The sequence below is a fragment of the Lacerta agilis genome, chromosome 6 (assembly GCF_009819535.1).
Source record: "Lacerta agilis isolate rLacAgi1 chromosome 6, rLacAgi1.pri, whole genome shotgun sequence".
Taxonomy (NCBI): Eukaryota; Metazoa; Chordata; class Lepidosauria; order Squamata; family Lacertidae; genus Lacerta; species Lacerta agilis.
In genome coordinates this window covers 27,160,388-27,182,548 of record NC_046317.1, presented here as the reverse complement: position 1 = coordinate 27,182,548, position 22,161 = coordinate 27,160,388, and the positions used below count along the sequence as shown (strand labels likewise).

Sequence of the window (22,161 nt, the reverse complement as noted above, 5' to 3'; positions counted from 1 at the left end):
TTTCTGGCTTCCTTTGATTAAATTCTGTAATTTACTGTAGTAGCCAAAATAACAACATCATTTTTCAATGTTCTAATGCTGTACATATAAAAGTAGCAATTGAGAAGCAAGGTTAGTTGCAATCACCAGTGCTACAGAACAAATCTATGCTGATTTGGAATCAGTTTAACAGGTTTTTTTCAAAATAAACAACAACCTACATTCACTTGAAAAATATTTGGGAAAGCATCACCTAAATAACATTCAGACACAATAAAACCCCACACCCATTATCCAAACCGTGGCTGTGTGAATTAACCGAATTCAGCATATATTAATTATACCTTCTGAGTTTCCAAAATGGATTGTATATATCTCATTTGGTGTGTATAACAGGATGCTTAAATAATCTTTAGTTAACTTTTTATCAATCTTAAACTCATTCGGGTTAAGTTACCTGTGAATTGCTGGTTGCAGAACTAGATATTTTAGGCTTGGATAAGAGGACACCACACCAGAACCCAAACAATTCACCCCCAGGTGTGATTTGCTAACTTACCACAGGAGAATGTACAGTACCCAGGTTGGCAGTATGAGACATTTTGCCCGCAGATGAACCTCTGTTTAAAGAGTGTGACCTACTCACAGAAGATGGGCGAGAAAGCTGCACCAAATTCTTGGCTGAGAAAGGGCGGTTTTCGGCGCCTTGCATTTGCATAGACAAGGCTGAAATGGAGCGAGGGCAGCTCACAGAACGCCTCATAGGACCTGACAACGGCGTGGGCGATACGTAAGAAGGGACTTTCTTAAGAGGCCGCTTCCAGTGCATTCTGCCTGCAAAGAGATACAACGCAGTAAACAAAAAGCGAAACACCCCTTTTTCCCTTTCTCAAACCAACGTGTTTTTTGTTTTGTTTTTTTCATGGATTCCCAACATCTTCACCTGTCCAGGACATTTCTGGGATCCCTCTTTTCCTTTACAGAGTCCCAATTCTGCTTGGGTGCCTCGTCTACCCAACTCCACGCAATGGACAATTCTCCTGCTGACATGCGCCAGGCAAGAGCCAAGATGTGCTACACTGCTGAGGAAGAGCCGATTGGAGGCAGGTTCGCTCCGTTCCTGACATCCTTCCCCCTTCTTCTAACGCCCCAGTCTTTGCCTCGGAAGTAAGCACTGAGCGGCAGGGATGGGTGAAGGAAAACCGAGAAGCCAAAGTTTCTGGTCCTTACGCAAAGAATTGGTTATCGCCTCTAAAGTCAGAAATGGCTCAGGACCAGAAGACTGCCTCTTTCAACCTCCCAATCAATCCCCAGCAATATAATGATAATATATTGGTGAGGCCCTTCTCTGCATCCCACCGGCTTGTGAGATATAGTTGGCAGGGTTGTGCAACGGAGCCTTTTCTGCTGAGGCCCCCACAACACGGAAACTCCCTACCCTAGGAGGTTCACTCGGCCCTCTATTTACCAGTGTGCCACGGTAGACTCAGAACGTTGTTACTTGAGAAAGCTTTTGGTGTGACTAGAGCTTGAATTTCTTTGTTTACTGTCTCTTTATAGTTCTGTTTCTTTCTTTCTTTTTTTCCCTGCTGCCTTTTGGCTGTTTCATCATTGACTGTTAGATTGGTTTTTACTGATATGAGTCACCCCAAGCGTTTCCTTAGAAATGGAAAAATGGTTTTCTAACGAAAAGACACATGCAGGCAGGAAAGAGAAAGACGTGACTTTTTGTGACACTGAAAGCAGGCAGAGCTGAAACTGTGAGACTCTCAAATTATAATGGGGCTGCACTCCATCGGTATTTTGAGAAGCGCTACAATGATTCAGGATGCATTTTTGTGTTATACACGTGGAAAGAAGTGGGGACACAGAAGAGGTAGTTGAGTAAGGGGATAGTTCAGAAGACCTCACATTCTCAGTATCTCAGATCCACAAATGGTCCCAAGTGGCTTTTTCAGATTCAGCAACCATGTGCATGCATTTTGAATAATAATAATGATGATGATGATGATGCATGCTTTCTGCAAAACTTCATTAGCTTTGTATTTATCTAACTTACTGGATCGTTCTATTAATTTCCTGTCTTCAACATCAAATGAGACATTCCTCTCTTTCTTTGCATTTTCATATTCTTTTTCGGGTTCCTCCTCCCATTCAGATAGATCACTGCTGCTTTCACAGCTACTGCCGCTGCTGTTGTTCTTGGTCTTTTTCAAGAACTGCGCACTCTCTGGCATTGAATACAAGGGCTGGAGAGAAAGATGGAGAGGGGGAAGGGGAAAAAAATGTATTAACATTTCTCTCCCTCCCCCTTCACTGTAACCTACTTCTGGGGGGTTGGGAGTCTCTGTGACACTGCAAGGGACTGGGTCAGGCCCAATACATTTTGCTTGCTGCACTGGAGAAGCAAATGCTGCCCCCCTCCCCCACCCAAGTCAAGGTGCATAATTTTGGCACCTGAGGCAGGAAATCTCGCAAGTGTGGCTTTCCTGCCAATAAAAATGCTTCGGTAACAAATAATGACACACAAATTCAGCAGCCTGAGACCACCAACTTTCTTTTCCTAACAATAGGGCCAGCCCCAATGGGATTGTGGCACGGAAAAGTAAATAATCTCCTATGTGTGGGAACTGAATCTCTGTATTGTTCTCACACACACACAAACAGACAGGCACACACAGACACAGATTTGATTTTAAAGTTTGGTAACAATTGAAAGATTCAATAAATAGAGCCAAACAATACCAAGAGGGCTGCAGGTCCCCCCAAAACTGCCCTAAAGTTTTCCCTTTCAAAATATATAATATTGGTGAGAGAAAGGTAATACATGTCCACTAGACCTCTTTTAGGAAAAGGAGTTTCACATGCTTAGTTCTTTAAGCCACACTCATTCACATAATGTTTCCAATGTAGGTGCGACACAAGGTTTTATAAAGCAGGTTTGGAAATAAAATGAAACAAACCAGCCTGCCAGCACTGGGGGATAAAACCCTAAGCAATGAAAACAGGACTTGGCCCGGTAAGCCTCACTGTAATCCCGTATGCACACGGGACGCTATATCCAGTCAGGGTCATTTATCTTTCAAAATATGAGAGAGAGAGAGAGAGAGACACAAAACAGCCACAGGAACAATTGACAAGGTCGGATAATTGTCCTCCCTCCCTCCATAAAGCAGACGCAGAACAGAACATCAGCACAAACAATCCTCTGGAAATGTATCATTTGTTGCAAGAAGACTGCCCCACTGGCCTTCGCAGCCATGACGGTTAATCTCTTTACCAGCTGAGCTGTTGGGTTTTTATTTGCCTGTTTTCTGATGATTTCTAAGTGGAAAGTAGGTCACTCGAGATAAAAACGAGCAATTTATCTTTGCAGAGCTGTGCTGCACGTTCAGCTGAGGGTGGCGATGTGCCCAGCTGTCCTTCAGAGAATCCTTAAGCCTCGGTCCTTAACCGGGTGCCCCAAAAGGGGTCACTGGGGGAAGCAAAATTAAAGGGTGACTAAGAGGCCCAGCTTTACTTTTGGGACAAAACCTGCCCTAAAATGTCCTAGTTATTACTAGCAGTTGCCGCCACCTACTGAATTAACAGAACTATATAGGACTCGGTAAGTAGCACGGAGGTGAAAATGCACTGGAGGAGCCTGGGAGTTTGTGTGTCTGTTATATATAATGTGCATGTGTGTTATCTGACATTATGTTAACATGCAGTTTCTAAAAGAGATGCAATGCAAGGGAGTATATAAACTGATATAGCTGGCTTAGCATAAAAGTATTTCCTGTAAGAAAGTGAAAATGTGCCATCTAGAGGACATAAACGGCCAGTTCAGTGCAAAAATTCAAAATAGGGAGGAAGGGAAGAAAGAAGAAACATCCCACTTGCAATCCATGTGGTTTTTTTTGGATGTCTTTTGTTTTAGCAAAAGGGAAAGGAAAGTATTAGAGCCTTATTGAAATTGTTCCCAGAGGCCGGGGCATCCTCCTCGCAGTCTGTGGCATTAACCTTCTTGTCTGCAGCATGGCAGTGCTATCCTGATTTTAGCAGTCCCAAACTTCAGAGGTGTTTAGAATGCAGTGACATACTTTCGGGCCACGTGGCCGGACAGATTTGCCCATTAGCTTCTCATCGTCCAGTTCACATTGTTCCAGAAGATCCAATATGTCTTCTTCCTAAAAAAAGGGTGGGGGTGGGTGGGTGTTAAATCTCTGGATTCATATAAAAAGCCAGAATGCAAACAAAATCACGAACATGGCATTTTGATTCTCATCAAGCAGAGGCTAGATTCCAAAAGGAAAGCATTATGTATTACTGCAGACTTGCTGGAGCCTAATTAGGTTGGTACAGCTAACACAGATGCCCAACTGATGCCCAAAGAATCTTCTCGCACACATGCCTTTCAAGGTGGTAAGCAGAAAATTATGCCAGTGGGTGTACACTAGGAGCAGGGATGATGGCACAGGGATTCCAGCACAGCTTTTCATCTGAATGCTATCAAAAAGTTATACATGGGATGAGGGGAAACCGCAGATTTGCGGTTGCTTCAAAGGACCGCTGCCAAGTTTGGAGACCAGGATGTCAGGAGATGTTTCTTCCATCTCCCAAAACGTCTCCTTGAAGCTTTCAAAGACACATCATTACACAACCCCTCTCTTCTAGGAGCCATTTGAAAATGGACAGACGCTCACAGAGAAGGCACATTGTTGGAGATAATGCTTAGTCAATGGAATGTCCAGTTTTGGCAGATGTGTTGGAACATCTGGATGAATGGAAACTATCTCGGAGACACTTCCTCTCACAAACTGGCCTTGAACACAGTCAGTTAGGAGGAATTGTGAGCTGGAGGGAACCCTACTGAAAAATTCCACCATGGTTATTGGGAAGACTTGGCACTACACAACGTCATGGAACAAAAGAGGGGTGGAAAACCTCTGGCCATCAAGGTATTCATAGAATCATAGAACTGCAGAGTTGGGTCACCTGGTCCAACCCCCAGCAATGCAGAAATCTCAACACACGGGCCCCCATCCAATTTGAAACCAGACCAGACCCTGCTTAGCTTTGCAAATGTGCTAGCGGTTTTTTGCCGCACCACTAAGTTTGTCACACGACAATTCTTGCCATCCCTGACTATTGGCCGTTCTGCCCAAAACTGATGGGAGCTGAAGTCCGATAACATTACCCATCCCTGGAATAGAAATGCAAGTTGGGTGAATCAGTGGTCACCTTCATTCTTTTTAGGGGGTTGTTCATCTCTCGCTGAAGTGAAGCTGCTCTACCGGCAAGGAACGTCTGAAAGGCAGCGGCTAACAAGCCCTCATATTTTTCAAGTAGCAGCTTATCGTCTGGGGGGTAAATACGCCTACAATTTAAACAGAAGAAGGAGAAGAAAAATTATGAAGTGTAGCCACAATCCAACAAGGTCACCACACACTGCACTGAAATGAACAGGAGTCATGTTAGAGTGGGGAAGTGAGCTTCCATTCATACCACGGAGGTGTGCATATTAGTTTGATCCCAGAGGCTTATGTGCAAAACCTCCAGAGGTAGATTGGTTCAGTGTTCACCAGCAACGTGAAGCATACACTGGTGGTGGGGGCACTAATTCTAGTCCAATTACTCTATGTGTGGTTTAACAGGGGTGTGGGTAGGTGTTACGAGCTATAAAAAGCAAAGAAAAAAATGGGACAGTGCTAGTTCTTCTATGGATAGAGAGGAAGGTTTGAAACGTTGAATACTCACTGAAATGTCAACTTCAGGTATGCGCGAGGCATGAAACATTAACAAAATATTGCATTCATAATTCAGAAGTGTCAAGGCTGAGTTTAAGGGACAGGGGGATGCTGCAAAAAGGAGTGGGAGATCCAAACTGTTGCCCATTGCTTTCCTTGAAAAACAATAATCCGCCCTGAGCCATCTCTTGCTTTCTATAAGGCTGGGAGAGGGGAGTGCCGGCCACGCCTCTTGCCTTGTCTAGCACCTGCACTATACCATCCAACGGCCCAAGACTGACATAGACAGCTGGAGAGGTCAGAGGAGCAGCATTCATCCAAACTTTGGGGGCTCTCTTTATTTCGGGGCAGGGACTTGTTGTTTACAAAACTCTTGAAAGCACAATGGCCCCATATAAATAAACGTACAAAGGACTACAGACCTACATTGGCTCCCAGTACGTTTCCGAGCACAATTCAAAGTGCTGGTGCTGACCTTTAAAGTGCCCATGTCTACTGGACATTTCATTGCCCTAAAAGAGCAGAGAGAGCACCTAAGGATGCTCAACTGTGCGTTTCAAGGCAAGACTGACTACGGGGCAAGTTTCAGCTTGGGGGCAGAGCCCATGCTTTGCAAACAGAAGGCTGCAGGTTCAATCCCTACCAACTTTAGTTAAAAGATCCAGGTAAGATGATAAAGAAGATTATTTGGGTGAAACCCTTGAGAGCGGCAGGCCAGTTGGAGTAAAAAATAATAATGGGCCAGATGGATAAATATTCTGTCTTGGCGCAAGTCAACTTCCTATGATTGGAAAGCTGCCTTTGAAGGAAGATTGTCCACCAATACCAATCTTCTGACTGTAAAAAAAAGCTCCTGATAAGCTTTCCAGGCAACCCAGGGGTCTGTGGAATACAATTTGTAACTGGACTGGGAAAGGCTGCTGCCTCTTCTGTGATTTGCGGATCCGATCCTAAGCATGACTGGGAATAAGCTCCATTAAAACACACCTTACTTCGTCAGGTGCACTATCAATTAATAGCATTAATTGTCCCATTAAAAACATTTTAATGTCCCATTAAAAACAAAACAAAAATCAGTAACATTTTGCTTTCATAATTCAACCCTATTGTTCTGAGTTTGCAAAAAAGAAAAGAAAAGAAAAGAAAAGAAAAGAAAAGAAAGAAATATATTCAGGGACAGAAATCAACAAAGCCCCCAATGGATGTTTTCACTGTAGTGTCTGGAAATAAGTAATTTTATATTTTACAGTTAATTAGAGTGGTAATCCAGGGTCTTATGTTTTAGTTAGTTAGTTATTTAGTTAGTTATTGCAAGTATTTTTCTGTCCACCTATCAAGTTCCTAACGAAGTTTACAAAAAGACAATTTAAAAGAATCATAATGTCAATGCCAAAACAAAAACAAACCTGACTAACATTATTTGCTAAGTATTAACTAACAGTTCACTAAAACAGTAACCTTTTCATCTCTAAGGCTGGGTGCAGGCTTCCTGAATTCAATAGTTTGCAAATATGGAACCAGCCATGGCAGCGCACAGTTCCTTCCTCGCCCTCCTCTCCAACCCGCAGCAAATTCTCCCAAGCTTCTTATTTCTTTTGATCATAGCTTTAGAATAATATACGCACTGTCAATAATTATGGTCAATAACCTCTCATCTTGACCAAGATTTAAAACCAGGGTGGGCGGGGAGAGAAAGAAATTCACTCTGGACAAAGGAAGGACAAGCAATGTCTGTGTCCAAGGACACCCCCGAATTCTGCCAAATCGTGATTTGCGGCAAAACAGCACTGCACCTCCCCTGGGCACCAGATGTAAATCTTGCTGCTGGTGGTAAATATTTTTAAACTCAATAACTGGCAGCACTTCCTAGTCATATCCATGCCATCCCTTTCAGCCACTGACAGAAAAGCACCTTTGCACAAATGGGATTGAGGCACCACGCTCACCTGCTACAAAGCAACGGTGCCCAAGATTTATTCCTGATAGGAAGCCCAGATGACATAGCTACCTGTAATTCCCCATGTGCCTGTTTTCGTGCTCTTCTTTGGAGATCTGCTTGCGCACTTGTGCCAGCCTCTCCTTCTGAAAAGCAAGAACATTTAAGAAGTGATCAAACATGTTCCTCGAGGAAGGAAAGAAAACAGAGGCTTGCTTATTCGTTTGCTTGAGAAAAACAATCTACCAGTTCCTCTCTCCTCCTTTCTAGGGAACGGCGCTGTCTCTCCCAGTCGGAAGACACCGGCGACAGCCTTTTCATGGAGCTTTGGCCGTAAAGCCTCTTCTGGGCTTCTGCTTTCTGCTTGGCTAGGTTTTTTCTTTTGTCGCTTGTCCTGAAACAGAAAAGCACAGTGATGAAAGGAAACCCAGAGAAGCAATGTATCCAGTGTGGAGTAGTGGCTAAGAGCGGTAGACTCGTAATCTGGTGAACCGGGTTCGTGTCTCTGCTCCTCCACATGCAGCTGCTGGGTGACCTTGGGCTAGTCACACTTCTCTGAAGTCTCTCAGCCCCACTCACCTCACAGAGTGTTTGTTGTGGGGGAGGAAGGGAAAGGAGAATGTTAGCCGCTTTGAGACTCCTTCGGGTAGTGATAAAGCGGGATATCAAATCCAAACTCTTCTCCTCCTCCTCCTCATCTAGTCTCATGTTCTCCTAGGCCTTTAAAACAGTTTGATGCATAGGAGCCGCTGGGCAAAAAAAATCATGGCATGGGGGCCTGTTGGTGAGTTTGCAGTGGGCAACTCACCTGCTGGGAGGCGAGGGAAGTGTCTTCCCCTCCCCCCCCCCCCGACATCCACAGTCACCATCACCGTCAGGGATGGTTCAAGGTTTCAGAGGCCTCTGAGTAAGGTGCCCTCCACGAGCTCCCTCAGAGCAGGGACAGCTCCTTTCCTCAACTCCCATTGCCTGAGAAATAAAGAACGGAGGCACTGGCAGCTGTACCAAGGAACTGAATGGCAGTGGGAGCAAAAGCTGCCTGCCCTCCCTTTCAATAGCAGCCACTATTCACTGCTTGCCTGCCCACTCTAATAAATAAATAAATAAATAATAATAACAATAATAATAATAATAATAATAATAATAATAATAATAATAATAATTATTATTATTCTATTATTTGTGTTATGTATTCAGTGGTCTGTGTTTGCCCGACCTTCAGTCTGGACTAAGGATTCTGAGCTCCTGTTTTCTGATTCGATACATGATATTCGATACATGATACAGAACATTTCAGGATTTGGGCCTCTGCCACTGGCCCTTAAACTCCGAGTCATGATTCGCAGCTTGGAAGTTTAGACTGCCAATCACGTTGGGAGTGCGAGTGGCCCAGGCCTTCAGAAATGTGTATAAGCAGTTGCTTTGTCCCTGTTGTTCAGTTATGCAGTTCAATAAAGGTCCTTGCTGTTATCACTATGTCTTGTCTTGTGGGAACCCACCTAGACTTCAGTTTGTACCGCGCCACATCTGGCTGGGTTGCCCCAGACACTCTGGGCGGCTTCCAAAGAAATATAAAAGCATAATAAACCATCAAACATTAAAAACTTCCCTATACTGGGCTGCCTTCAGATGTCTTCTAAAAGGTGCACAGTTATTTATCTCCTTAACATCTGATAGAAGGAGATGGGTTCCACTACCGAGAAGGCCCTCTGCCTGGTTCCCTGTAAATTCACTTCTTACAGTGAGGGAACCACCAGAAGGCTCTCAGCGTTGAAACTCAGTGTCCGGGCTGAACGGTGAGGGTGGAGACGCTCCTTCAGGTATACAGGGTCAAGGCTGTTTAGGGCTTTAAAGGTCAGCACCAACACTTTGAAATGTGCTCAGAAAAATACTGGAAATAGATCAGCAAGAGGCTAGTCTTGCTTTCCTGAAGCACAGCTCTTTCCACTGCCAACGGATTGCTGGGACAGCCAGAAAAGACAGACCGCCATCCAAGAAAGTGGCAAGGACAGCTGCAGGCCAGGAGAATGCGGGGGGGGGGGAGAGAAGCAATGGAGTTTATCTACCTGCCCTTGGGGACAAACAGGCAAGCAGCCAGCAGCAGCGGCAGGCATAGGAGCTGCCACTTCAGCCCATCTCCTCTGTGAATGGCAGTTCAGGAAAAGATGGAGGAAGGTATTCAGGGCCGGGTACAGAGAAAGGAGCTTGACTGGAAGAGGAGAATTTAAAGGCATGGAACTGGAAAGCTTCGTTTGGGGTATGTAAAAGCTGGAGTCAGCAGAAAGGATCTTGGAACATGAATGTGTCTGCCTTTTTCTATTTAGCAGTGGGGTTTTATCAAGTTGTGGTATTTTGTTGCATCTTTATTACAACAACTTAAAAAAATAATAACCACACAAGAAATCGATTTGTGCCAGAAGGAAAATAAAGCTAACTACATTCCTGCTCCGATTCTAGCTGCCAATCATAGAATTATTATTTTTAAAGAACCAAATAAATAATTCACACCAATAAGGACGGCGGAGGAAGTGCATCACATGGGAGGAGGCACCCGTAAAACATTTACAGCTGAAAGCATTCTAGAAAGTAGGACGGGAAACTGCAAAAACCTTCCTCTCATTTGCAGTTTTCTCTCGTTTTTAATTACTCCTTCTCAGACTGCTATAGCACTGAGCTAACCTAACAGAATGTGCACGTCTGAAGGAATTTGGATTTCAAACGGCCACCAGAAAGCTTCTATTAAATGAAGTTGTTAGGGGTCTCTAATAAACAGCCAAAGAGCACAAAACTGAAACGAATAAAAGAAAAGAAGAATGAAGACAAATTCATATTACTATAGCTAAAAGGGGGGGAAGAAAAGGGGGGGGGGACACAATTCGTCAAAATCCTGTAGTATTGTGTGCCAAAGGAGCAGAATTTGGGAGATAAGGGTGTGCTCCCTTTGATGACAGGAAAAGAGCAAGGCTTTTCGTTTACCATCTTTATGGTCAATATATACCCACCATTACTCCCACTCATGACTTAACTTAGCCCAACATGAGATCTTCCTACTGCGGGTAGCAAATTTAAACTAGAGTGCTGTCTGAAGAAGTTGCTTGGGCCTTCTACAGCTCCCACATCAAACAAAAGATTTAACTAACGTATCTTCTGATGAGGGAACGGTGTTAAATGTGGCTTAGAAGAATTTAACATAAACTGCAAGTTTCCTATGAAGCATTTACAATTACCATATTTTCCAGCATATAAGACGACTGGGCGTATAAGACAACCCCCAACTTTTCCAGTTAAAATATAGAGTTTGAGATATACTCGACCACATATTCTCCACCCGGCGTATAAGACGACCCCCGACTTTTGAGAAGATTTTCCTGGATTAAAAAGTAGTCTTATACAACAGAATATACAGTACTTCAGTACATCAAGATGTAAATGTATCTCTATTCCCTCCCCCTCAAAAAAAAAAACTTGTAACGAAAAAAACAATAGGAAAAATGTAATTTTACCTTATATTGAGCAGCTTTAATGCATTCAACAGGACACCTTTTTTCACATCATGGTCTATTTTTTGGTCAGTACCAAAGCTTGGGGCTCGGTTAATCTGAAAAATTAATAGAGGACAGAACATCTCCAGGAATGTCTTAATCCACAAAATAACCGAGAGGTATGCTCTCACACAGACATAACACTGGGGCCCAGTTTTCAAATGTCAAACACCCACACTCTCAAGCATTATTTCAAACTATTTGGAAATAATTGGGGGGTGCATGTGTGCAGGCCCCAACATCCCTGACCCCCCCCCCACCAGCTTCACCCCAAAGTTCTGAATGGGGATTCTTCATGTTTTCACCAAAAACACACTTTGAATCATCCCCATGAGTGTAAACACTGAGGAATCAGATTTCTTGATTATTGAGGGTTCTTAGCCCATGAATAATGCCTTCCTGCTCGACTTGGGAAGTTCACTGTCTTGGCATCATTGCGAAGAGGGCCCTGTTTCTTGTGTCTGGCCACCCAAGGACACAAGGGCATCAGAAGATTATCTGGGTAGGTTTGGATAGATCTGAACTGTGTCATTCAAACTGCCCGGAACGTTGAAGTCAAAAGGGACGCCTTCAGGGTTTTTTTTTGGGGGGGGGAGTGGAAACGAGTAAAAAAAAGGTAAAGGACCCCTGGACGGTTAAGCCCAGTCAAAGGCAACTATGGGGTTGCGGCGCTCATCTTGCTTTCGGGCCGAGGGAGCTGGCGTTTGTCCACAGACAGCTTTCCGGGTCATGTGGCCAACATGACTAAACCGCTTCTGTCACAACGGGACACCGTGACGGAAAACAGAGTGCATGGAAACGGGGCCATTCCATTGTCACGGGTGGGACACTTGGGCCATGGTTTTTTGTATTCACTCATGTGTAACAATGTAAATATACATAAAAATTAACAACCAAAATTTAAACTATGTTCTTAATAAGATACTGAACATTTTACTAATTTTATTATTATTTTTATAGATATTTTTGACAATTTTATTAAATGTTAAAGTATTGTCACGGGTGGGACAAAAAAAGGACATGGCGTTTGAGATAAGTTTGATTTATGGAAAAACTCTGCGAGTTGGGAGGTGAATCAATGATAAACTCAGCATATCTGTTTAAATCAATGTTTATTGGTTACAACTATGCAATCAGAAATTAAGTTTAAGAAATTTAACAATACAAAATTAAGGAAAAGATGCTGTCATGGGTGGGACAATCATCAGAAAACTTTTAACTTGAACACTTCTGTGAAGACTACTGGGTGGACTTTTGAAAAGAAGGTCGATAAACTAAACTTCTTTTGTCTTTAGCTTTAAAAAAATGGTTAGACACCAAAGTCCAGCGCTCATCTAGCATTCTTATCAGGCTCGTTTTTCATGGAATGGCCCAACGGCGTTAACCTTCCCACCGCAGCGGTACCTATTTATCTACTTGCAGTTGCTTTCGAACTGCTAAGTTAGCAGGAGCTAACTCAAACTGCCGACCTTCTGATCGGCAAGCCCAAGAGGCTCAGTGGTTTAGACCACAGCGCCACCCGCGTGGAAACCAGTGCAGATGATGTAATATTAGGACTGTAGGTTCAACTTTGCCAGCTTCAGTTAAGAGTGTGGCAGCTGCATTCCAGAGCAACAGAAGCTTTCAAACCTGGGTAGGGCATGTTAACAATCCTACCGGGACATGACTATCACATACATTAGAAGCTCCTCGAAGAAAGGACATGTGAATGGTGGACGTAGATGAGCACTCCTAGCCACTGCTTCCACCTGTGCATCTAGGAGCAAGGCTGTACCTAGAATCTGCTTCCAACCTGCCATGTGCATCACCCAGTTTTCATTTGCACACTCTTCCTTCTCTTGCCCTCCTTACCCTCCTCTGCCTTCTTCCTCTCGGGACTCGCCAATGACTCTCAACTTTTGCATATCCTCCTTAGACGGCACACCTTATCATTCTCTTCAATCTAGCCCTGTGACAATTTCTTGTGTTGACAAGGGCGTTCTCTCTCCCACTTACAAGCGAAAGATGCCATGGAACCACTGCTCTCGCGAGGAAGCTCTGGATAGCGTAAACTGGAGGACTGGTTCGTTGATTTTATGTAGGACATTTCTGTCCCACTCTTTGTATAGCTGTCAACCCTCCCTGCTGTTCTCCACTGCTCTATACATAGCTGTCAACCTTCCCTGCTGTTTCCCAATACTATAATAAGGGAATTTCCCACAAAAAGGGAAAGGTTGACAGCTATGCTCTTATGTACTACACAACGTTCACATAAAACAATGTGGCCAATAAAAAATACAAAAATAAAAATACCTAAATCAACACTTGAACCAAAGATCAGTTCAGAAGCAATGGGGAGTCTGAAGAGGCATGTTGAGATGCGTTCAACATGGAAACAAAAGGACTGTGTCTCTGAAGAAATGCAGCTATTGATGTATTAGGCTATGTATATATTACCAGCTTTAAATTAGGTTTTCTCATTTCGGATCAAAGGTGGTTTTGGGGGGAAATGCATCAAAACACAGTATTTCATAAGAAACTACAGGATAGACACGGATGGTGACTAATGTGTGAAAACTGCTTCCCAAGCCAGCGGTTAATAAAATTGGTTAATAGAAATAAACTAAAGCAGTTAATAAAATGAATGTTCCAGATGTGTCAATACTGCTCTGCTTGAAGGATATAATCTTCCGTGTTTCTTCCACTAGATGGTGCAAGCACTTCCATTTTTAAAAACAAAGACACAAGCCAGGACAAAGAGGGAGCAAATATTTGACTTGTCCACACTTGCTCCCTCTGAAAGTGTGTGTGGGGGGGGGGGTGTTTCGCGGAAAGGGAGTTCCCGTGCATTGATAAAACCCATTCATATTTTAAACCGCCATCTCTTTTGAGCTCTTTTATGCACTGCGAAAAAGCTCTCGTCCAGGAAGGCCTTCTGTGATTAGTTCTGTTGGGTATATCTGCTGGCTTCGAGACACGGCCAGCCTTTTGAGAACGCAAGAAGATCCGCCTAGTCCAGCATCCAAACAGATGAGAATGATGGAGAGCCTGGAGGAATAGCCCTCTGCGCTCTTCTCCTGCTCCCTTCTCCCAGCAAATAAAATGCAGGGCTGTCAAAAGCCATCCATTATGAAATTGGTTAGCTTTGCTCAATGACCTGGCCGTTTTTGTACATGGTTCAGACATTTCTTGTTGCATTTTTTTCCATAACACGTACAGACTGTTAAGAACGTCTGATCGCTAATGGATCAGACCAACGGCCCATCTATTTTATTTTATTTTTGGTAATTTTTATTACATTTTTCTGTTAAACTATCAATGACTTCTCTTCTTCTCTTCCCATGGTTCATTTTGCATATCATAAATCCCTGCATATTTTACATAAACTAAACCATTCGGCATTCCCTCAAAGCTTATTTACACCGCTGAATTTATCTTAATGCTGCCAACGTTTTCAAGTGTACACAATTCCCCCCCCATATATTCAATAAACGTTTTCCAATCTTCTCTAAACGTATGTTCTTCTAGTTCTCTTATTCTATATGTTAAGTCTGCAAGCAGTGCATATTCCATCAGCTGAAGTTGCCATTCTTCTTTAGTTGGGACCTTGCTCGGTTTTCCATTTTTGGGCTAACGAAACATGGGCCGCAGTAGTGGCATACATAAATAACCTTTTTTGACACCTGGGGATTTCCATCTGAATTATCACCCAACAAAAAGGACTCTGTTTTGTTTTTGTTTTTGGAAATGTACTTTTAAACATTTTTTTTCCAATTCATTATGAATTATTTCCCAATACTCTTTACCATTTTACAGGTCCACCACATATGAAAGAACGTTCCCTCAACTTCATTGCATCTCCAGACCAATGGACCATCTAGTCCAGCACAATGATCTCACTGTGGCCAACCAAAGCAAGACCTGAGTGCAGCAGAGCTTTCTCCAAATGTGATTCCTAGCAACTGGTGTTCTACCATGGAGGTAGAACATAGCCATCACTGCTAGTGGCTGATGATAGTCTTCTCCTCCATGTCTAGTCCTCTTTTAAAGACCTCCAAATGGGCTTTAAGTATCAAGCCCTTTAATACTCTTGTCTTATTATTATTACTATTTTAAAGCAGCTTACCTCTAGGAGCCATGGCTTGAGTTTTCTGTCCAGCAGGATATCAAACCCCAGAACTTCAAAGCAAACACTTTCACTTCCCGGAGACTGTCCTGGCCTACACATACGGTAAGCGTGAAGGACATGGGGCTCTGCTACTATGAGTGTCTTCACCACTAGTTCCTGGGGGATTGTGCAGAGAAGAGAGAGAGAGAAGGGCAAAGCAGCATCATTATTTATGTAGGTGTTATATTCTTTTGTTTCGTTTTAGATCACCAAAAGGCATTAAGCAACACACATTCAAATACAAGAGACAAGACTGACTGTGCAGAATTAAGGAATCTAATCAACAGCTGGTTTCGCTCTAAATCACAAGAGCACATAAACAAACCGAATTTCGTTTAACACGTTTGTCACTCGGCTGAAACAATCTGATTCTTGCGTCAATTTCCCAGTCTCAAGGCATGAAAGAAGGCTTTATATGAAACATCATCGGGTTTGCACTCTGCCAAATAATTTAGCTATATAAAAATGTGCATCCAAAGAAGAACTTGCAATGAGTCAAAAACCAGATTGCGTCCCAGTCCAAGTCAAGAAGCGAGGAGCACTCATTGCAGGCCAACATAAACATTGAAAACAGCTATTGCATTATTAGTTTTCTCTTACTGAAATATCATTCCAGAATTTGGAAACGTCAAGGTGATTTGTTTGCAGAAACTCAGTAAACCACTTTATAGAGCGCTTACTGCCTTTATCTTCTGTTTCGTCCCGCTCGAAACGCTCATTATGCTTATTCACAGAGTAGTTGGTCAGATGCATAAACAGCTGGTTCTGAAAGGAAGGGAAGATAGGAAAGGGTTACAGGTACCGAGTTACAGGTACAAAGACAGTTCACGGACATTAATCTGAGATAAGCCTTTCTCCGGGTGCAGCCACCAACTGACATGCCACAGGTGGCTACTGGGAAAAGGCCCTTCTCACTGTTAGCCCCCCAGCTCTCTCCAAAGTTGCTTGTTGGTTGTCTCCTTTGGGTTCCATCTAGTGACAGGAAAACACTATTTTATTTTTATTCCAGGCCTTTTAAGATCATTTCTACAGTCATATGATGGTCCTTAGGAGGGTGTCCCAAGGACCTTACTTGCTTATTAATGCCAGTTATATCCCACAGAAGCCCATGGTTGTGTAATTAACCCCCCCCCCTCCATATTATCCTCACATCGGCCCTGTTAGCAGGGCTATTTTCAAGCTGGAACTCTCCAGAAACCCAGTTCCGGAAACTCTCATGTAGGCGCCGTTGCCATTCTAAGAGTATGAGGGAGGTGTTCATTGTGAGTTCTGGCACCTCTTTCTCTGGAACAATAGCACTGCCTGTTGGGTTAGAATCAAAGTTCATGACTGGAACAAAGTCACTTGGTGAATTTAACGGTCGGCTGGGGATTTGAATTCTGGTCGCCTGGGTCCAAGTCCATTGTCCTGACCACTACACCATACTTGCTTTCCATAGGAAGATTTCCCTCTAACAGGGCGGAGTGAGAGCTCCAACCACAAAGAGGGACACTCAGTGTCTGGTGCCTCTTCCCTGCCATTGAAAAAACATCTGTGTCCCTTGTCCTACTGATGTTCAAACTCCCCAAAAGGGAGCAACGTCAGGAGTGGGCCAAGGGAAGGGTTAGATCTGAAGGGTCCCACACCTTACCGGTCACCAGACACACACTAAATTAAGGAGAAAACTATGCTGACCTAGGAGGTGTCATAGTTATATTTCTTTCCCACTGTTCCAAGTGAAATGAAAATTGGGTTGCTGGTTTTTGTTTTTTTTAAAGCAGAAAATGATTAAATTACAAGATGGCTGCTGCATCCTCACTTCCGGCCCAGAAGTGTGCTGGATGAGGCAGCTCAGGTGAACATTTGGTTCTCCTTCACCCCCAACACACATTAGGACTGCAGCCCTAATCTTTGAAATCCTGGGTAAATCTGCTGCATCATCATTTTAAGCTTAGCAGCTGCACTTCAACATTTACTGATACTGAAAGCCGCTCAGAAAACATTGCTATTGGGACGGCAACAAGAAAACGAAGCAAGGCCTTTCCACTGCAAGATGCAAGTATGTAGCTTAACGGTCCTTTTTCAAGGCACAATTTGTATTTTCTGTATCTTTGCAATTATCCCAAGGCCAGAGAGATGTCAACAACATAGGATTTTCTTGTGCTGGAGTTTCCAGGGCAGTGGGAACATCTAAAACTTCTTCCAAGGACAAGTGTCTCTTCCAGTTTGGTATTCTCTCTCTGAATTTACAGCCACGAGGGTGAAAAGTTACAGCCGAAGGTCATGACACACTCGTGTTGTCCGCAGATTGGAAAAAAGGCGTGAAGAGGAGAGTCTACTCTACTTGCACGGTTCCAAGTGACAGTAGAGATTACACATTTAGAGAAAGCTCCCCACCTCCCGTTTCGGACCTTCCCCAGTACATAGATGGGGGGCAAGCAGGGATGGTTAGGGAGTGGAGCCAGCGGGCATAGCCTTGTTTCCACACACAACAAAATGTTAAATGTGTGATCCTGAAGGAACACGTGGACAGCGTTTTCTGAGTCTGTATCTTACTAGCTTGCTGGTGTGCACCACAGGCTCCAACACAAGGTGGCCCGGGTGAACAAGGACTAGAATTTGCCCAACTAAATTGTGCACTGTTTTTTGCTCAAAATTCCATTCCCTTTTCCTCTTCTGGCACCTAAACTATTTTGTGCTGCACCCAGAAGTGTTTTGTTTGATCCTAACAACCACTTACCAGATTTGAATCATTGGGGGGGTGGTACAGCTCTGTGCCCATCCTCACTAGCCCGTCATGATATAAAAATATTTTTAAGGGATCACAGGAAGTCACCAGAGTGTACACTCTTAGATCAAATTTGTAGCCTTCAATAAGAAAGGGCTTGTCAAGATACTCCTGGACTATGAGGTGTTCCTGAGAATGCAGCTTCTCTGCATTTCTTGTGAGGGAGATCCTGGTTGAAAGGCACAAAGGTAAGTTTTAAACACAGAAAGTTAAGCAAACCCTCAGAAATACAATTACAGCTCTGACAGATCATTTGACCCCATCAGTTCAGAAACTGAGGTTTGTAACTTGCTTTAAAGACATCGACTTGGTGCTCTGCAGATGTTGTAGTAACGTCTAGAGGGCACTAGGCTAGCAAAGGGTGTCTAAGGCCACACACAACTAACAACAACAACAACAACAACAACAACAACTTATTTATATGCTGCCCATCTGACTGGATTACCCAAGCCACTCTGGGCTGCTTCCAGCAAATTAAAACACGATACGACAAATACGAAACTTCCCTACACAGGGCTGCCTTCAGGTGTCTTCTAAAAGTCAGATAGTTCTTTATCTCCTTGACATCTGAAGGCAGGGAATTCAACAGGGTGGGTGCCATTACTGAGAAGGCCCTCGACCTGGTTCCCTGTAAACTCACTTCTTGCAGTGAGAGACGCTCCTTCAGGTACACAGGGCTAAAGCCATTTAGGGATTTAAAGGTCAGCACAAACACTTTGAATTGTCGGCCACATGTTCTGGTGCTCCCAAGAGCTAAGAACCCTTGCTTTTGAAGCCTGGTTTTACACAAAAGCAATGCAAAATTATTTCCAACACCTTTGGAGCAAGGGTTATATGGTGTACACTTCATGTGTGGCTTCATTGTCACCACTGGAGATTGTGCTCATTGACTGCAGTAAAATCAACAAGTTAAGGAATTAAATCAGCTTTTTAAGTCATAAGATTCTCCAGAGAGTCTATCCAGCTACTTTGTTATGAGTGCCATCAATTATGTTTCTATGGCCTCTCACATATTTACCTTAAAAAAAAAAATAATCCTGCCCTGGCAAATGGTTGAAGCTTTATTTAAAAGAAACTATGCTGGAAACGAGCATGAATCATTTCACCCTTTTGCACCATTTCATACTAAAAAAATGAATTAAAATCATTTATTGCTGATAAGCCTGTGCAAACAACTTTAACTCTGTTGGGTACTCTTATAAGATAAAGAATTGACATGAGCTGCATATTTGGAAAGAGGGCAAGTAAAAGAAAAGAAATAAGCAAATGAAAACAAATGCGTGTTGCCATTTTTACTATTGTATGAAAAATCCGATTCACATTGCTGTTGTTATTTCTAAATTCATGGGTCATATTTGCAAAGAGCAATATAATCTATATTCAGCGCAATTCACAGTAATAGTAGCAGCAGGTTAAACACAAGATTGAAGAACCTGTAAGCAGCCTTCCTATGAGCCCCAGACTCTACCTCCCATCAGCCCCAGCCAAGGCATCCAATGATCATGGACGATAGGAGTTGTAGTCCAGCAACATCTGGAAGGCATCGTTGGAGGAGGCTGACTTAAAGAAGCTTCTTTAAACCCTGAACATACCCATGCCCCATTGCACCGTTAGCTGGTTTGACGATGAATGTTTTCTGTCTACGTTTTCTCTTGAGTTCTTTTACATAATTCTGGAATTGTGTGTACTCTGCTGGGAAGATCCACGTCCGAGGAATAAAGCTGTACTCCTGAGGCTGAGATTTGATCATTCTGGGGAAAAGAAGAAGAAGAAGAATTGCCAAAATGGCAAAACTTACCAGAACAATAAGAGACCAAGAAAGAAAGAAATTTTATTAAAGAATTGGGGGGGGGGAGGGAAATCTGTGGAACATTTGACAAGTTTTTGTAAACATGCAAGTTCGTTAGCAGGATTAACGTAAAACAAGCAGTTAAATGCAGTGCTTTTTTCTATTTAATTTTTTTTTAGGGGTGCTCTCATTTTCCTACTCATATTGAAATACTGCCCCTCAATGAGGCCAAACTTAGATTCACAAAATGTTTAGGGGTATGCATGCCCCTGCGTCCGTCTGTCCGCCACCACCACCCCTGCCCCCCGGAAAAGCACTGGTTAAATGTAATGCTAAAGATAAATCGGGGAGTAAGTAATAAATGGAACAATGTACGAAATGCAGTGTTAAAAAATTAAAACTATAAGAAACTGCAAAAGGGGTGGAAGAAAGTCAAAACATATGTGTTTTTTGAGAAATTATCAGATCTGTATGTCTGTAAAACTTTTAAATAAAAAAGATAGAGGAGGAAGAAGGCGAAGGCGAAGAAGAAGAAAGAAAAGATTTTTCATATTTTGTGGCTTAAGCCACAATGTTTGAGTATCATATACTAACAGACTGGGTCTCCAACTGTTCCACTGGAGCAAATGGGTTGTACTCAACACAGTCCGTGTGAGAGTGAAATGGACTTCTGCTTGCACAATAGCCTTGACTTACCTTTCCTCCCCACAGTGCCCTCAAAATCTGCTCTAGAGAATTAGGAACCTTCCAGAGCAGATTCTGGGGGCTGCACAGGCAGCAGGGGAGAGAAGAGTAAGAGGAAGTCCCTTGTATGAGAGGAGGATCACTAACACAACATCGTATTCCACTCAAGGTCATCAATATGAAGAGGGTACGTACCAAAACGACACCAAAACAACCTGTAACGTATAGTATCACCACAAAGGTTTGCCGACGTAACAGAGAACATTATTAACTTAACAACAGCAGAATTACAGAAAAGTCAAAAGGGGATTTGCTATTTAATATTTGCATGCATGGATTTCTCTCTTTTCCTGAGTTCAATTATGTATTGCACAATCTGAAACATCCTCCAACACCTCACAGGGAAACCTTTAGGGATAGAATTTTCATTTGTACCATTTACACTATTTGCAGTTTATTCCTTCATTTACAGGGGGCTAAGGCAGGAATGGGGGTGGCGCTGTGGGTTAAACCACAGAGCCTAGGGCTTGCCGATCAGAAGGTCGGTGGTTCGAATCCCCACGACGGGGTGAGCTCCCATTGCTCGGTCCCTGCTCCTGCCAACCTAGCGGTTCAAAAGCATGTCAAAGTGCAAGTAGATAAATATGTACCACTCTGGCGGAAAGGTAAACGGTGTTTCCGTGCACTGCTCTGGTTCGCCAGAAGCAGCTTAGTCATGCTGGCCACATGACCCAGAAGCTGTACACCGGCTCCCTTGGCCAATAAAGCGAGATGAACGCCGCAACCCCAGAGTCATCCACGACTGGACCTAATGGTCAGGGGTCCCTTTACCTTTACCTTAAGGCAGGAACACATTCATGGGAATTATCGCTCCATTCACTGATATGTCTGTCATTAAAGGGAACCTTGATATGCCTAAAGTTTGAGGTATTTAAAGAGTCATTTGTGCAGGGAAACATTAGAAGAAGCACGTGCGGTGCCACTATGCCACACCGTGCGGCATGTAGACAGCAAACAAAAACCTATTAATTCCGCAAGGAGATTACGCAGGACTGCAAATGGAAAGAAGAGGTCTGTGCTTTAGATTTCTTGCCTCATTACGAAAGTTGCAAAAATTGACAAGCACATCTGCAAAACCAGGACTGCAGCCAAGAACATCAAGGCCTCAGTACAATAGATAGCCTGTCACAAAAATGACTCGCTAACGGCGCAACAAAACACAATTGCCACTGTAGTTTTTTTATTGCTGTGCTCAGGATCATTATAGATCCAAATACTGGCACTGCTGTGACTGAGATTACAATCGAGGTACCACACACAAAATTGTATTACAGTCTCGTTTAGCAGCTCAGCTAGGTTTTTTTTTTAATGTTTGTACTTCTACGAAAGTGACAAAGGGACTTATTCTTTCATTCAAACAAAATGCCAATTCATCTCACTCAATCCGGGATGTCCATCCATTGAAAGGCTTTCCACACGAGGCGATATGGAACCTCTTTGTGACTGAGTGTGATTTGTGATGTCTTTTGTGCATGCTGGTCATCAGGTGATTGTAGGAACAGGGCCAATGGCTCAGTACTGTATTCTC

At 43.2% G+C, this 22,161-nt stretch overlaps 1 protein-coding gene across 4 annotated transcripts in view; it reads right to left on the bottom strand.

Moving 5' to 3' along the window:
• Window positions 1-22,161, bottom strand: part of TTLL7 (tubulin tyrosine ligase like 7) — an 81,732-nt gene that overhangs the window by 32,449 nt on the left and 27,122 nt on the right. For 3 of the 4 annotated variants that reach the window (XM_033151711.1, XM_033151712.1, XM_033151714.1), the window contains 11 exons: window positions 19,693-19,851; window positions 18,053-18,269; window positions 15,934-16,098; window positions 15,292-15,450; window positions 11,148-11,242; window positions 7,891-8,038; window positions 7,717-7,790; window positions 5,203-5,338; window positions 4,062-4,148; window positions 2,039-2,228; window positions 539-813 (listed from right to left, as the gene is read on the bottom strand). In XM_033151711.1, coding sequence (XP_033007602.1) covers window positions 539-813; window positions 2,039-2,228; window positions 4,062-4,148; window positions 5,203-5,338; window positions 7,717-7,790; window positions 7,891-8,038; window positions 11,148-11,242; window positions 15,292-15,450; window positions 15,934-16,098; window positions 18,053-18,269; window positions 19,693-19,851 — 1,705 coding nt within the window. The remainder of the gene's footprint in view (window positions 1-538; window positions 814-2,038; window positions 2,229-4,061; window positions 4,149-5,202; window positions 5,339-7,716; window positions 7,791-7,890; window positions 8,039-11,147; window positions 11,243-15,291; window positions 15,451-15,933; window positions 16,099-18,052; window positions 18,270-19,692; window positions 19,852-22,161) is intronic. The other variant, XM_033151713.1, reaches the window with a different exon arrangement.